General features: G+C 35.8%; 1 protein-coding gene across 3 annotated transcripts in view; it reads right to left on the reverse strand.

The window, feature by feature from the left end:
• The window catches only part of CFAP20DC (CFAP20 domain containing), a 312,336-nt gene that overhangs the window by 119,544 nt on the left and 175,381 nt on the right, over nucleotides 1-17,411 (reverse strand). For all 3 annotated transcript variants that reach the window (XM_055135696.1, XM_055135697.1, XM_055135695.1), the window contains 5 exons: nucleotides 9,696-9,832; nucleotides 8,833-8,995; nucleotides 7,376-7,489; nucleotides 5,586-5,708; nucleotides 2,037-2,380 (listed from right to left, as the gene is read on the reverse strand). In XM_055135696.1, coding sequence (XP_054991671.1) covers nucleotides 2,037-2,380; nucleotides 5,586-5,708; nucleotides 7,376-7,489; nucleotides 8,833-8,995; nucleotides 9,696-9,832 — 881 coding nt within the window. The remainder of the gene's footprint in view (nucleotides 1-2,036; nucleotides 2,381-5,585; nucleotides 5,709-7,375; nucleotides 7,490-8,832; nucleotides 8,996-9,695; nucleotides 9,833-17,411) is intronic.

Raw genomic sequence — 17,411 nt, forward strand, 5'->3', positions numbered from 1 at the left:
TGAATTTCACCTATAAGCTTCCTTTGTATGATAAGGCTTTTCTGCCCTTCTGCCACTTTCAGTAGATTCCTGCTAAATCTGAGATGGTTTCACTACTCTAGTTATATGCCTTGTTCATTCATTGGTCACTGCACAGAAGTGACGAGAGAGCTAGGCCAGTGTGAGTTCGGGTAAGGCAGGATGACTTTCTTTTCAACTTTATATACCTGGAGATAAGTACAGGTCTGCATTATAAATGTTGAAGGATGTCAGAAGTTGAGTAGTTAGAGCAGAAGAGAGTATAAAAAGTGATAAGAAATCAAAATGTTCAGTACTAGCCAGAATTCTTTACTTTCCTAAGAAGTGCTATTGCTTTTTCTTAAGTTTATCTTTTTATGGAATAAGTAAGCTCCTAAGGTGGTATTTCAAGGATAGCTTCCCTAAAATACTTGCCACAGTTTTCCAGTGACCTGTTCTTTTTCACCAGTCATTATATTTTCATCAGATTCGTACTTTGTTTGGGTTAGGTAATGAAGATGGTTCCATGCACGTGAGAAGGGGACAAGCCTATCTGATTAATAAAATGGTATCAGTTGGAGAGACTGTATAGTGGGTAAGGCACTTCCTTTGCATAGTGCTGACTCCAGTTGGACTCCTGGGACCACATACGTTTCCCTGAGCATAATCAGTAGTGACCCCTGAACAGAGAGCCAGGAGTAAGGCTGGAGCACCACTAGGTGTGGCCCCCAAACAAACAAAGATGGCATGACTGAATATAATATTAGCCAATTAATACTTTTAAAAGAATTAACAGCTGGAATGAGGAAATAATAGTTGCTAAGATAAATGCCGAGTTTGTAGTTTTTAAAGTTTCATGTTATTCCAGGTGAAAGGATAAAGATATCCACTGGCACATTTAAAATGCTGGCTCAAATATAATGTTTATGCATAAAAGGTTTTATAATAGTTTAATGTTTGGTATGATTAATAAGCTTCATGACACTCAGAAAAAAAGAGTATTATGAGTAAAGAATTTCCTCATGTCTTATGCCGGAGAAACTCATTAAAAGTTGCACAAAGCCATAATGAGTGTCTAAAAAATTTCAACACATTCTCAACTGGTTCTGAAGGGTGAAGCTATGGGCTGAGTCTATACCCCAGTGTCCAAAAAGAGATTATTATCTGTTATATATATTAAAAACAGGCTGTAAGTATACATGTTTTCTAATTATTTCTGTAATTTCTACATAAAATTATTTAAATAATTTTGTTAATCCATAACTTGAGGGCAATTTTTTTCCAAAATATTTTCTAGAAAATGTGAGTATAGTATTGAATAATAAAACTACAGAAATTTCACTAGTAAGTTCATCTCACCTGGGGAAAGAGTTATGCATTACATTCTCAACAATGTTTTATAATACATTCATTTTAATTTTTAGTAAGTTTTCTAAAGTTTGTATGATTTTACTAATTTATAAGATAGATTTATATTCTAAATAATTGCAAACAGAAGACCTCCTGTAAGGTAAGTCCCAGCACTAATCCATGATTCATTATCTAAACTTTAATTGGCACAACTCTTGAAATTCAGGGACCATATGGAAAATAATGAGTCCTAATAGGTCTAAGGTGAAAAGATGGTAGGGGAGAAAGGGAGCCAGAAAAGCGCCAATTCAGAATGCTTAGCAACAGCAGTGCAAGTTCCCCAGAGATCTTGAACAATGTGTTCTCAATGTTTTACTGGTCTTGCTATCATATAACTAAACTGCATATTATTTCTCATCCTGTGAGACAAAGACTAAAATGAAAACCACAAACCAAACTTTAAGACTACTTTCCATAATTAAAAATGAAATCGGCTGACTGTTAATAAAAAAGGCAGCAATTTAGTTGCCATAACAACCCGAGGCAACTGTTGACTGACATCGCAATCTGCTGCCTTTTTATAAATAGCAGTTGATTTCCTCTCTTTCTTTTCAACTTGTTTTTAGTGCATACTGAGACTAATGGAACAACTGTGATTTTAAAACTATATCACTCATCAAGCAATGTACCTCTTCGCTGCAGTCACTGCCATAGAAATCATCTTCCAGTTGGGTGTCTGTCTTTGTCACGCTGGTATCGGTATCCTTGTTTAGATCTAAAATAAGCGGGCCACTCTCTGGAGACATACTCTGAGTCTTCCCGTGGGGTGCTGACCGTGGCCTTGATGAAAAAGTAAAAATGTCTATTGGCACAATCTGGGTTTCCTCTGCCTGTTGGTCAAGCTCATTTTCCTTGCTGTTTTCCTGCCACAGGTGTGCAGTGTAGCAGGAATCATCATCATTCAGGAGCAGAGACTGTCCACTGGATGCCAAATGGAGAAGGTGATCACCCTTTTTAGGAAATATCCATTCATCTGATATTTTTGAAAAGATGACAAAAATTAGATTAGTCTTTCATATTTGTTATTTTAGACAAGTACGGTAAAACTGGTTATTGTAATAGAGATTTATCAAATAATGCAAAAAGTCACAGAAGGCAATTTATCTGCTATCTTACAAGCTGCTAGACATTTAACTCATTGATTAGTGCCTATAGCTATGGGCAAATAATTTACACTTCCTCTTCATCTGAGTAAAACACTGGCCAGGAAATTTGTAAGTCTGAAATAATTATCACCTGTCTCACAGCAAGCTCCTTATAGTACAGCCTCATTAATCTGACATTCCAAGGAAGTGGGGGTGGGGGATCTCCCAAAGTTTAAGTGTTTTAAGTATTTCTTTTAACTGCAGGAGGAAGTGAATTTCAACAATCTTCTTTAAACAAAGTAACAGTATTGTTCAAATTATGAATCATGCAGAAGAGAAAACTATGAAAAGGTTAACAGTTCTTTCCTCTGTACTCTGGAAACAGATACATTCACTGACTAAACTGAGTAGACTTTCCAAGTGATAGTAAATTCTGAGAAATACTTTTAATATGACTGGTAAGTTCACTGTACTAGTGAAGAAAGACCTCTATGCTTAATTCTAAAAGAGAAAGCTTTGATGTGAATTTTTTTTCCTGCAGAGAAAAGTAAATATTTTCTTTGAAATATTTATATATATATACATATATATATATATTTTAACATAACTTAAATTAAGAAAATTAGGTCAGTATTGAAATAGATTTTATAACTATAATCTAGGGATAAATGATAATTCTGAAATTTACCTTTGAAGCATTTTTACTTTTTTCTTTAGAAGAAGAGCAAGAAAATAATTGAGCATCTTCTAAACTTATCATATTTTTTTTTTTACAATTTTCGGAGTGAGAGTATAGGTATTAAAGCACTTGCCTTGCATGAGGTCAACTCTGGTTTAATCGATGGCACTGCATATGGTGCCCTGAGCACCGAGGCACTACCAGGTGTGTATCCCAAAATCAAACAAAAAATTTGCTTTTGCTGCATTATGTGAATGCTAAAAATCATACATGAATCTGTGTTCTGCAGAAATACAATGTGAAGGGAGTAGTTTTGTTGTTGTTTTTGATTTTTTGGGGGGAGGTATCACCTGGCAGTGTTCTGGACCTATATAGGTGGGCTCAGGGGACCATACAGGGATTAAACCAAGGGATTAAACCAATATCAGTCTTGTGTCAGGCAAGTGCCTTACCCGTTGTACTATCTCTCTAGATCCTAAAGTGGGTAATTTTTTTCTCTGACTCTTGAATTTTGTTATATTTCTCATTACACAAAAAGTAACTGAGAGACATCTAAAGTTGCTACTTGAAATGCTAAAACCTAGATAATAAAAAAGCAATAAAACACTTTAAAAATTACATTCACTGTGCAAAAATTTTTATTCATCATAATTCACCTACTTCTTGAGACTCCTGTATACTAAAACTTACCCATAAAAAGGACAGTAAATGTAATTTCCTAGAGGAACTGATTAGGGCAAGTCTTTCATATGTTTAGCAACTGAGTCTGTAGGTTTGTATATACAGTCAAGGTACACTGAATCTGATCTGCCCACCATCACATGGCATGTGGAGGCTCCTGAAAGAGTGCCACTGCAGGCATGTGAGATGACTATGTTCATTGATTGTTCTTTATGAGAAGGGCAGAAAACCAGTTTTGCACAGTGCTAATAAGCACATGGAAGTGCCTTGCAAACAAAGCAGAGTGCTGTAAGATGTATATGGATATGTAAAGAAAATTGGAGGAAAATATGCTGAATATCTTCATTACACAATTAAACCATTTGCATTGTCTGCTGCTAAACATAAACTGTCATAAGTAAATGTAAAGCCTTGGGATTTGAGTCATGTAGTAGAGCACCTGCCTGACAGGTTAAGGCTGGAGTTTGATCCTAGGTATTACCCGATGTGCTATGGGATCCTGTTGGCACTAACTACAGCAATTAAAATGTGTTAAACCCTCACAGGCATCATGACCAAATGTTTGACCCCCAGCAAACCTAGAACAAAGTGGGTGTAATCCCCATCACAGCAACAAAAACAAAGGGAAAGCATGAAGGGAAAAAAGTAAATGGAGCCATTTCTACTCTAAAGAAACTAATTATCTCACAACCTCATGATTTTTTTGGAATTTGTAGTTTTACCTCAAGTATTTTCATATCAATTGTAATGAATAATTTGGTGTGTTTTCTTAGGAAAATATGTAAATTACTATGTAATCACAATATTGCAGCAAACAAGATAAATGCAAGAATGATCACCTAAACATCTAATTAGTTTTTCTACACAGTCAGATTTATGCTAGAGACACTAATTGCACCTAACATTTTAATGAAGGTTTCAACATTGCATAAATAAGACTGACAAACTACAAACAATTTTCATTTATTTTCCTTTTCTCCTGCTCAAAAACAATTTGCTTTTGTAAAAGTACCACACACCTGCTAGGCCAAATATGATGATGGACTCAATGTTCTATCTACAACCATTTCCACTAGAAAGAGGGCCAGAGGAATGCAACAACTGGGAATCTCAGGGAAGGGCAATAATGTCATGAGAAACCATCAGTTTGAAAATTTCCTCCTTCCTTCCTTCCTTCCTTCCTTCCTTCCTTCCTTCCTTCCTTCCTTCCTTCCTTCCTTCCTTCCTTCCTTCCTTCCTTCCTTCCTTCCTTCCTTCCTTCCTTCCTTCCTTCCTTCCTTCCTTCCTTCCTTCCTCCCTCCCTCCCTCCCTCCTCCCCCCCCTTCCCCTTCCCTTTCTCCCTCTCTCCCTTCCCCTCCTCTCTTTATTTCTTTCCCTTTTTTTTTTTTGGGAGCCACACCTGGTGATGCTCAAGGCTTACTTACTCCTGGCTCTGTGCTCAGAGATCACTCCTGGTAGGTTTGAGGGCCATATGGGGTGCCAGGGATTGAACCCAGGTCGGCTGTGTGCAAGAAAATAACTGTACTATCTGCTGTACTATCACTCTGGCACCCTCCAAATACTTTTCATTCAGTAAAGTTTGACATAAAATTGAGATTAAAAGGTGATTTGCAAAACCAAGTGATTTTAGCATAGAATAGGGCAAGTTTTCAGAGTGATCAGCTTTGAAATATTTGGCAGATTCATATTTTATTATTAATTATAAACTTTTATGATATAATAAAGATGCCAACCTGCTTGGTCAGGAGACTGGGGTTTCACTGTGCTGGGCTGAGATGTTTCTTCTTGTTGCTGGGACACAGTGGCGGGGTTAGTTGTTTCTTCATTTTCATTCCTGTTATTTCTTGAAGATCTGCCTTTATTAGATAAAATATTTACCACTATATTACTTCTTTTGAAATTCATAATTAATTTTAAAACAATGCTATTATTTATACAGCATTCTTTTCTGTTTGAAGTGACAATACAGATTATGTTCCAAGTGTTCCTGTTTTGCTCCCCCCGCCCCCCGCCCAGGAGAATGTTTTAAGATGAACTAAGCTGCATTTTTGTAGAAGTTCATCTTAAAATTCCTTGATATCTGCATGGGAACATTTTATTTATTTATTTTTTTGAAGAAAAATTTCTTTTTTTATTGAATCATTGTGAGATACACAGTTACAAAGCTTTCTTGATAGGGTTTCTGTCATACAATGTTCCAACACCCATCCCGCCCCCAGTACACTTCCCACCACCAATGTCCCCAGTATCCCTCCCGCCATCCCTCTTTTCCAGACTGCCTCTATGGTAGGGACTTTCTCTCTCTCTCTCTCTCTCTCTCTCTCTTTCTTTCTCTCCTTTTGGGCATTATGGTTTGCAATACAGATACTGAGAGACCATCATGTTTGGTCCTTTATCCACTTTCAGAAACATCTCCCATCCAGAGTGACCCCTTCCAATCACTGTCATAGTGGTCTCTTATCCCAAGGTTGGTCCATGGTTGGAAGCCTGTCTCAAATTCTGATGGACTTCATAATTCACAAATTCATAATCCATGATGTAAAGGGCTTTATTAATTTTTCCTTTGCCTCCAACTCAAGAGAAGTGTGTTTTTCTCAAATTAAGATTCTTACTAAATCTTTTTTTTTTTCCTTTGGTTTTTGGGCCACAGCAAGTGGTTCTCAGGGCTTTTTCAAGGCTCTGTGCTCAAGGATTACTCCTGGCAGGGCTCAGGGGATCATTTGTAGTGTAGGAAATGAACCCGGGTCAGCTGTGTGAAAGGCAAACACTTTACTTGCTGTACTATAGCTTTGACCCTCCGCATGTCTTTTAAACCACATTGGCATAATGCAGAAGTATATCTTTCCTTTTTATCTTGTAAAATAATATAAAATCTACTGAATTTCCTTCTACTCAAGAACTCTATATTTGGGGAAATAATGCTAACAGATGTGTTCATGATTCTGGGAGAGACTCAGGCTAGACCAATGTATATAGTCAAAAAACTATACATAATTGGCTCAAATCCAACATTTAAATAAATTATGGTGATAGCCACCTATATTATCTAATGCTTTACTGCTTGTAAAATTTAAATTTTTACCTCTGTTAGACAGGTGGCAGGGAATCCAAAGGGAGAACCAGTAAATGTAAAAAGCAATCTGAAAAGGGACCCACTTACAAGGCAGAGACACAAATTAAAATGAAAATTATGAGTTAAGTTCAGTTTTAGTAAAGTCTGCAGGTTGAAACTTCCTATAAATTGGACCATATTTTGAAAACAATAATTTAAGCAGATGTCTTTGAAAGTAAAAATAGGAAGTCCTTTATTTCAACAGTACTGCCTACTTAATCCAGCAAATCTTTGTTAGGGCTCTAGAGCAATACTTTTTCAGAAAATTTGATTTCAATAATCCCTATGGAACAGGCATTTATATTTTAAATGAATTGGCTCATAATCCTTTAAAATTTACAACCTGCAGAGAGAGATCCTATTGCTCTGAATAATATACAGACATAAGATAGTATTGAATTAGTGCCGTACCGCTGGGCGTCTCTGTCCTTTCTCTGCTGGTGCTTTTTAACCGTAATCTTCTGCTATTATTCTTATCTGCTGATGGTTCTTGAGGGGGATGTGGATGCATAATATGCAGATTGGCTATATATTTTCATATAAGAAAAGATAGAACAGAAAGTACTATATGGTTTGAAATAACTCAATTAATGCAATTATAGTTATATTGAGAATGTTCATGTATCACTTTGACATAAAATAAGGCTACTTCAAAAACACAAAAACACAATGTATTTCTCCTTAGGAAACAGGTGTTTAATTTTATTCCAATATTGGGATTTTTTTAGACTTTCTAAGAAAGAAATACATTTTATTCTGAAAGATAACATTTTATTTATTTATTTTGAAATATAACATTTTGGAGAGATACAAATTGATAGATATTAAGCATGCAATATACTATAAAAGTATGAATAATAAAATCAATAGTCAATACAGAAAAATTATTTTTTCCTTTAAAAGAGGAAGTGCAGTTAAACATAATTCAATAAAGACTAAGAGAAGTTTCTGGAAGAACCCCAGAGAACTGAGTGCAAACTCAAAGAATTCCAGAGAATAACTAAATATTATTTATATTACTCTTATATAAATAAATATATTCATTATAAACAAAAAATAACAATTACTAAATGCTTAATTTCTCAGAACTGTATGTAGTATTTAACTGATTTTTCTCATAGAATCTTCACAAATACACCTTAGGACAGTTGTTATTTAGAAATAATATTAGTATCTTTATTTTTCAGATGAGAAAATGAAGGTCACAAAGTTTAAAAAACTTGATCAAAGTTTCACAAGGGAGTGGGAGTTATTTATTATTTATTTTCTTATCTGTTTTATACTCCATGGGAATTGTAGTTTATAAAAGATTAGACTAATTTCTAAATCAAGTCCCTCCCCCATATTTCAACCTTTGCAAAAGGCACACCAGTGAAAGTGAAAAATACTGAGAGGGAGTGGAAATATAGGTTCTCCTCAGTTCTTTCAAGTGATTGCAAAGAACAAATCGCTTGACCTTTCTGTAAGCCTTGAACTCTCAATCTACAACATAGGAAAAATGTCTTTTCTTTACCAACAGGGTTGTTTTTTTTTAATCAATGAGAGAAATTAAAGAGCATTTTACAAATGGAAGAGACTAATTAAAAGATAAATTATTTAGAAAACTGAAAATGCACACTAAGCTTTCCAAAATACAGCCATTATAGGATCCATATAATTTCCTCACTGGACATCATAAAATAAAACACAAGTACTATAACAACTAAAAAATGGCAATTTCATAAATAAGAAATCCAAACATCTTTCAATAAATACTCCTTATCCTTTTATTTTGGATTTAATATCTAGTCAATAATGCAACTTCAGATTTACGTGATTTTCCACTATTCTCACTAGCTATCAATATTTATGTAAAAACACTTTCTTACCATGAGTAGGTACAGCCTGCTTTATTTGGCGAATATTTTCTTTATCACCTTGCTCCTCAGACTCAGATATAAACAAGGCAGGCATTTCTGTACTATTAACACTCTTCTCTACCATGGACTGCTGGCACGATCGGCTATTTTTAGACCCTGTGGATTTTACAGTCTACAGGAAAACAAATTAGTCTATATTTTAAAATGTAGGCATTAAATGTATTTTCTATAAATCTACAATGGAGAAATAATATTTGAGCAAAGAATAATGAAAAAAATAGAGAAATCAAGAGAGTGAAAACAGTTGGGGAGAAAAGTTATGGTGGGAAATTAGAAAGCCACTGATGGAGAAGAACAATAAGATAAAATACACCACTACACAACTCTCCTACACACATAAGTTAAAAGATTCTTACTTGCCACTCTTCATCTATAGTAGATAGGAGTTAAAGTGAAATTCACTCTTTTTTATGCTTTATTTTGAAAATCACAGTCTAAACTAAAATCAGAGGAAAATTATATATATGCATATATATCACATTTAGAAAATCTATTCTCAAGTGTCTGGTGGTGACAGAATTCCTTTTTGAAGGAGGCTACAAAATACACTCACATATAATTGCCTTTAAGTTTCTGAACATATTTAATGAAAAGAATACTCAAGATGTTAATTTTGTTGACATGATAAAAAGGAAACACTTTTGAGGCCCTTTAAAACCCAAAATTTATGTTCTAAATTTATTTGAGCCTTCTGCTTTTGGCATGTAGTCTCTCTTCTTTCTCCCACACTGGGGAAAATAAAACCCCCCACAAAAATTCTTCTCTTCCCATGTCATTCAAGCTTAGACAAGTTCTTCAAACCTTGTTCCTACCTCACTGGATGTCCTCATGTTATTCCTTCTGCCAGAGAGTGGAGGTGGTCCAAGAACTTTGGATCCAAAGGCGATATGACATACATCTTGGTTTTTGCTATTTCGCACACTCCCTGTTCCTCTGTTAATGAACTGATCTGTTTTTATTAAAAGAAGGTAGTAATGTCCATTAGTAGGCATACAGACACACAAAAAACTTTCGGAAGTATCTGAAAGTTCAGTTGTTCCAAATGTTAAAGTCTCTGAATCCCATCTCCATGGGCATTTCTTAAAACTGCAGATAACTGGGGCCCAAACCAGAATGTACAGTGAGAAACCGGCAGCGGGCCAAAAATAGATACTTTTTTTGGGTGGTCACACCTGGCAATGCACAGGGGTTACTCCTGGCTCTGCACTCAGGAATTACTCCTGGCGGTGCTCAGGGACCATATGGGATGCTGGGATTCGAACCCGGGTTGGCTGCGTGCAAGGCAAATGCCCTACCCACTGTGCTATGGCTCCAGCCCCCAGAAATAGATACTTTTAACAGATTCTTCCAGTATTTTCTTTTTTTTCCCCAGGTATTACCAGCAGTGCTGGTACAGGGGAAACCACATATGATATTCAACCCAGGTTTGATGGTACTTAGGTCTGGGGCTCAGTGTTGGTGGGCCACCAGGCTACATCCAATGGAGCATGCAGGCTGGGGATCAACCTTGGGTCCTCCATATGCAAAACATGTGCTCCAATCCTTTGAACTCTCTTCTCTGCCCACCAATGATAGTTTCATGTATGAACTGAGGAGAAAGACTGAATAAGGCTGAAAAACTTTCAGGCTGTGAGTGAAAGCAGGGTCAAAAATGACCAAGACACTGTGATTTATATGAAGAGTACGATGCTCAACAGTAGCAGTGCTCAGACACCACAACCAGATGCCGATCAAGCCTGAGATTTCCTAGTGTTAGCAAATAGATGTGGCTATAGTATACATCTAGACTCCTTTCTAAAAGGTTATTTGTAAACACTCATTTGTAGAAAACAAAATAATATTAGTCTGTTTGGATCAATAACAGAAAAGTGACTCTCAAATTCTAGGCCAACTGAAAAAAATCCATTAGAAATTCATATCTTTTCTGACTGAGTAGAACAAACCCTAGAGAAGTGTTTCTCACTCATTTTCTGTCCTTACGGCTCCCCTATTCTCATGCTGTGGCCCACTTATGTAGCATTATGTCACAGAATTCCTATGATCCAGAAAATCCCAGGGCCCACAAGAGAGCAATTACAGCCTGGTTGACAAATGGTGCCCTAAAGAACTGATTCTGTTCTAATCTGTACATCTTCCAAAAAGGAAATAGCCACTGAGGTTACTGAAGGGTGGTGAGGGCTATGGCATAGATCTAGAAAGGCATTTTCAATAATAGGATGTGAGTTTATCCTTAGAAAAAATATTTTGATTACAGGAACCCTTTGTCCATAGGTATATATTTCTGTTCAAACATTGTAGCGCACTTGTTTTCACATGAGCAATCATGGAACAGTTAGGAATTAAAGGGTGTGGTCCCAAGTTGGAGGTGAGTCATGGCCAGAGGAAAGATACTGAGGACTGAAAATTTAGCCACAGATTTATGACTCTCCACCTGTCTATTGGGAAGCGAGACAAATCCCTGGCTGGCATTTGCAGCAGAGGGAGCGATAAAAATCAAATGATCATGTCAATAGTTGCAGAGAAAACACTTAACAGGATCCAATTCCATCTAGGATAAAAACTTACACCAAAATGTACATAGAAAGAAACTGCCTCAATATAGTAAAGACCGTGTATCACAAATCCACAGTTTATATCCTAATGAACAATGAAAAATAAAAAAGCACTTCTCTAAGATCAGGAAGGAGACAAGGATGCCCACTTTAACCACTATAATTCACCATAGATAGTATTGAAAATTGTGGTCACAGAATTTTTAGATGCAAACAGTAAGGTTAAAAAGAAATAAATTAAAATAAATATGTGCTTCCTGCCCAAATTAAGTACCTGGAGATCAACATAGCAGAAGAGGTGAAAGACTTACACAAAGAAGATAATAAATCATTGTTTAAAGAAATAGAAGAAAACACAAGGAAATTAAAACACATACAATGCTCAAGATCGGAGGAATTAATATTGTTAAAATGAGTATTCTTTACAGCTGGAGAGATAGGTAAGGTGCTTGCCTTGCACACAGCTAAGCCACGTTTAATCAACCTAGCACCTCAGGAGTGATTCCTGAGCGGATCCAGGTGAAAGCCCTAAATATAGCCAGCTGTAGCTCCAAACAAAGCAGCACAAAACAAAATAAAAAATAAAAAAAATAAAAAGCAAAATAAAAGAAGATTCACATATAGATTCAATCCCAAGGATACATGATCCACTGGAACTTCAGGACCCCAAAAAACCATATGCTTTGGATCTTGCATTTAGCCCCTAGCCTGGCTGGTTGAGAATTGCTGGATGTGGCCCCTTGATTCCCTGAATACTGACTGGGAGACCCAATGGGGAAAATGAACATTCTACTCAAAGCACTAAAAGGTACAGATCCATTGCAATACTCATAAAATCCCTGTGTCACTTTTAGGAACGTGGAACAAATACTGATTAAAATTTATATGGACTAATAAAACTCACAGAATAGCCAAATCAATCCTGGAAAAGATGGGTTGCTTTACTCTCTTCAAATTTAAATTAAACAATCCTATGAAACTACAGCAATGTAAACTGTGTGGTATTGGAAAAACAACCTTAGATCAATGGAATGGAATTGAGATCCCAGAGTTAAAATTTTAGATATAAGAATAGTGATCCTCAACAAAAGAGCTAGGTGAATGAAGTGAAGTAAGAAAAGTCTCTTCAACAAATGGTGGTGAGAAAAACAAATCATGTGCAAAAAAAAAAAAAGAAATCTGAATCCGCATGTCATACTATACAGAAACATTAATAAAATAGATTAAAGTCTTTGAAACAAGGTTCAAACCCATTAAATACACTGAATAATATATGGTCAGAATTCTCCATGATATTAACATCAGAGTCTTCTTCAGTAATTTAATGTCATTGATTAAGAAAATAGAAAAAAATGAAGTGGTACTAATTTAAACAAAAAAGTTTCTGCACTGAAAAAAAAAAACAATGACTAGAATAAAAATCCTACTGAATTGGAGTAAATATTTGCTCATCACACATGTGATGAAGGGTTAAAAGCCAGCATTAATACAACACCCACAAAACTTAGAACAACAAAAGGCAATGCCATCAAAAACTGGGGAGAGGAGCTGGACAGACCCTTCCTTAAAGAAGACACACAGGGCTGGAGTGATAGTACAGCAGGTAGGGTGCTTGCCTTGCATATGGCTGACTCAGGTTTGATCCTCAGCATCCCATAGGGTCCTCCAACCACTATGAGGAGAGATCCCCGAGTGTACAGCCAGGAGTAAGTCCTGAGAACCACTGAATGTGGCAAATACACAGACACACACAGACACACAGATCAACAGACAATTGTTCTAAATTGTTCTAATTTAGAACAATTAGCACATACTCTTAAAGCCTGGTATACTTTGTTTATAATCATATTGTCATAATCATCTCTGTAAACATGTATCATGCTATGTACCTACTGTAGTAGAGGCCTAATTAAAATATCAAGAGATAGATAGCCAAAAGGTATCTGAAAAGGTAATATCACTTCTGGGAATATATCTCGAGGATGCAAAAAAGCACAGTAGAAATGACATCTGTACCTATATGTTCACTGCAGCACTGTTCACGATAGCCAAAATCTGGAAACAACCTGAGTGCCCTAGAACAGATGATTGGTTAAAGAAACTTTGGTACATCTACACAATGGAATACTATGCAGCTGTTAGAAGAGATGAAGTCATGAACTTTGCATATAAGTGGATCAACATGGAAAGTATCATGCTAAGTGAAATGAGTCAGAAAGAGAGGGACAGACATAGAAGGACTGCACTCCTTCTGCACTCTTCATATGATGTAATTCTATACTCCACAAAGGACTGCACTTTGTGGAGTATAGAATTACATCATATGAGGCTGATACCCAAGGACAGTAGATATAAGGGCCAGGAGATTGCCCCGTAGCTGGAAGCCTGTGTCATGAGTGGAGGGGAGAAGGCAGATGGAATAGAGAAGGGATCACTAAGAAAATGATGGCTGGAGGAATCAGTTGGGATGGGAGATGTGTGCCGAAAGCAGTTAATGGACCAAACATGATGACCTCTCAGTGTCTGTGTTGCAAGCCATAATGTCCAAAAGTAGAGAGAGTATGGGAAATATTGTCTGCCACGGAGGCAGGGGGAGGATGGGAAAGGGGGGGTATACTGGGGATATTGGTGGTGGGGAATGTGTACTGGTAGAGGGATGGGTGTTTGATCATTGTGTGATTGTAACCCAAACGTGAAAGCTTGCAACTATCTCACAGTGATTCAATAAAATTAAAAAAAAAAGGTACTAATCTTCACATTAATCATCAGGGTGTATATCAAAATGACAGTAAAATATCACCTTGCACCAGTGAGAATGGCACACATCAAAAATACTGTAGTACTGTAAACAACCAGGTAGTAGGAATATAGTAAAAAAGAAAAACTTATCCACTATTGATAGGAATGTTTTATGGTTCAGCCTCTTTGGAAAACAGAATGTAGAGTCCTTAAAAAATTAGGAATTGGTGCTCCCCGCCCAGACGAGAACCAGAGCGGCCACACACATGAAACGGCTCCTCTGCTCCTTAAAGACTATGATCCTGGAAGGCTACTAATCACTTTTGGCACCCAGCGGCTTCTTATAGAAATGCATCTAGCCAGTGAACTGAGCTACAACCCCCAGCCGCCCGGGGAGGGGAAAGGTTTTTCTCTCTCGGCCTTGTCTTTATGTGACTTCTGGAAGAAATATCTGTGGAGTTAATTACTGAAATATCAGAAATCGAAAACCGCGCGGCTGCGAGCTTATATATTCTTCACTCTCAGCAATGGAAAACAAATTATCAAATGATGCCTTTTCAGCAGGTATGATTATTGGGGGAAAATTCTAAATAATATTAGTGAGTTCTCTGTTGAAATATTGAATGTCCTCAAAGTATAGAGAGTAAAGTGAAGCTCATTAGCCACTCAGGTGGAGGTGTGCATGGGAGGGGGGGTATATTGGGATTCTTGATGGTGGAACAGGTGCACTGGTGAAGGGATAGGGGTTTGATCACTATATGACTGAGACTTAAACCTGAAAGCTTTGTAACTTTCTTCACGGTGATTCAATAAAAGAAAAATTAAAACTCCCCCTCCAAAAAAAATTAGGAATTGAGCTTCTATATGACTCAGGGATTCTACTTGGTATGTTTACTAAAAGCACAGAAACATTAATTGGAAAAGATATTTGCATTCCTATATTCACTGCAGCACTCTTTATTATAGTCAATATCTGAAAATACAACAAATGCCCAAGAATAGATGAGTAGATAAAGAAATTACACAATACCACTCAGCCATAAAAAAAGATGAGATCCTATAGTTTGCTGCAACTTGTATGGAACTGGAGGATATCATGTTGACTGAAGCAAAACAAACACTAAGTGATATCACTCATTATGTGGAGTATAAAAAAACATACTAAAGAAATAAACAATGGCCAATGATAATAACCCCTGAGAGTCTGCCTATGGAACTGAATTTGCTAATTTGGGGTGAAGAATGAAAGGTTTATCCAGAGATATGAAAGGATGCTGATACTCTGATGGTGGACACATGGTACAGCAATGTTATATTTCTGAAACATTAATATTAGCAGTATTATAAATCACAGTACCTATATCCCTCCAAATCTTAGTGGAAAAATTTCCTTAAACTTTTTTCATATTTATCTATACACAGATTCTTCCCAATAAACTAATGGCTATTTAGTTGGTTTCTTATGTCCTCCATTTTCTGAAAGCATAGCAGGAAATTGATAAATATAATAAAAATTACAGATAACATTCTAAAAAAAGAATTTTGGGGAGGGAATATACTAAAATTCATACCAACACTGCTTCAGCTTTACTTTAAACAAAATAAATATTAACAAGTTCATAACTATTGATAAATTGAAAATTTTAAGTGCTTAGAATTATTTAGAGGAATCTCTTGCTTAGCAGTAGATATTTGGTGACAATTAATGATTTAGCAAACCTGATTTGATATAATCCCCCAAATCACATAAAGTTTGAAGTTATTATTTATTTTATAAGATGATCTACAACTGGGTCTTTTTAAAGAATAATCTACTACTGAGTATTTAAACTCTTTTAAACAATTTTTTCATTTTACAAATTACAGTGTATATTTTCCACATAGCCAAGTATTCTAACATTATTAAGTATCTCTTAACAGATCTCTTTAAATTTAGAACAATTGGCACATACTCTTAAAGCCTGGTATACTTTAATTGTTTATAATCATATTGTCATAATCATCTCCGTAAACATGTATCATGCTATGTACCTACTGTAATAGAGGCCTAATTAAAATATCAAGAGAAAGTAATTTAGACCTTTTATTTTTAAAATAAAAAGTGGAGGGGATGGATCTCTAATGAAATCTTAATAAAATCTAATCTTAATAAAAGAAAACCAAAAGCAGAAAAGCTTGCCTTTTGAATTCTAACAGGAGCTCTTTTATGAGCCGATATCAATATGCATAATGTAAGGTTAAAAATCAAGATTAGATTAAAGTCATGCTCTAGGCATTTCATTTTCTTGAATTTGTGGAAAATGAACTTGGTGTAGGTCCAAGATGTTACCATTAATTATTTTGCTACATTATTGAGGGGTCCATGCCTTTGTAGTTAGAGTGTACAACCTGAGGGTCTACTTTCTAATTGGCTTTTAGAAAAATAAACATTCATTTTTGTCTCAAGATACAGTGTTCTAATTACTACAGTCATTTAAGTTTGCAGGGTTTTCAAAGCTGAACCAAAAAAACTTGCTGAATTTTCAACTCTAATCATTGAGGGGTCATGTTCAAGACTTACAGCTATTGTCTAACAATCAAATCAAAATTAAATTTGCTTCCAGAATCCAGACCTTGAACTGGATTTTATTATAAGCACATTATTATAAGCACATTACTATAAAGAATGTCAAAGATACCAAAAAAGGGAACAATCTAGTAGAACAATATTATTTTAGACAGAAAACTTAACCTAAGTCTCACCTTCTTTCAAAAGATTAAGATAATAATAGTATGTAGCAAGAGCATTTTTCTTACATTTATGAAACAGTGCATATATCGGTCTACATTCTGTACCTAGTAGAGAAAATGTGTAGTAAATATGCTATTAGTATCTTCCATCTTGAGCAGCATTTAGCAATTTGTACAGTTCATTCATAATCATGCATTCCTTCTTCTAATTATTAATTCTGTGGTGACTGGATCCCTAGCCTAGGAAGTTACTGCTCAAGAAACTGAGTTGGGACAGGGACCAAGAGGACACACATCTTTCAAAAAGCTCACCATCTCATAGTGGAAACATATATTAGAGTAAGTAATTCGTAAATAATTACATGATTATATACGGTAAAGGTAATGCAAGAAAAATTCTATGAGTGTGTAAGAGGGTTTTGCATTTTGAAGGTCCTTATTCAACTTGAGAACTGGAATGATGAAGGATATGATGATGTGTCTATAATTTCAATGCAATATCTAATG

This window comes from Sorex araneus, chromosome 4 (genome assembly GCF_027595985.1).
Source record: "Sorex araneus isolate mSorAra2 chromosome 4, mSorAra2.pri, whole genome shotgun sequence".
Taxonomy (NCBI): Eukaryota; Metazoa; Chordata; class Mammalia; order Eulipotyphla; family Soricidae; genus Sorex; species Sorex araneus.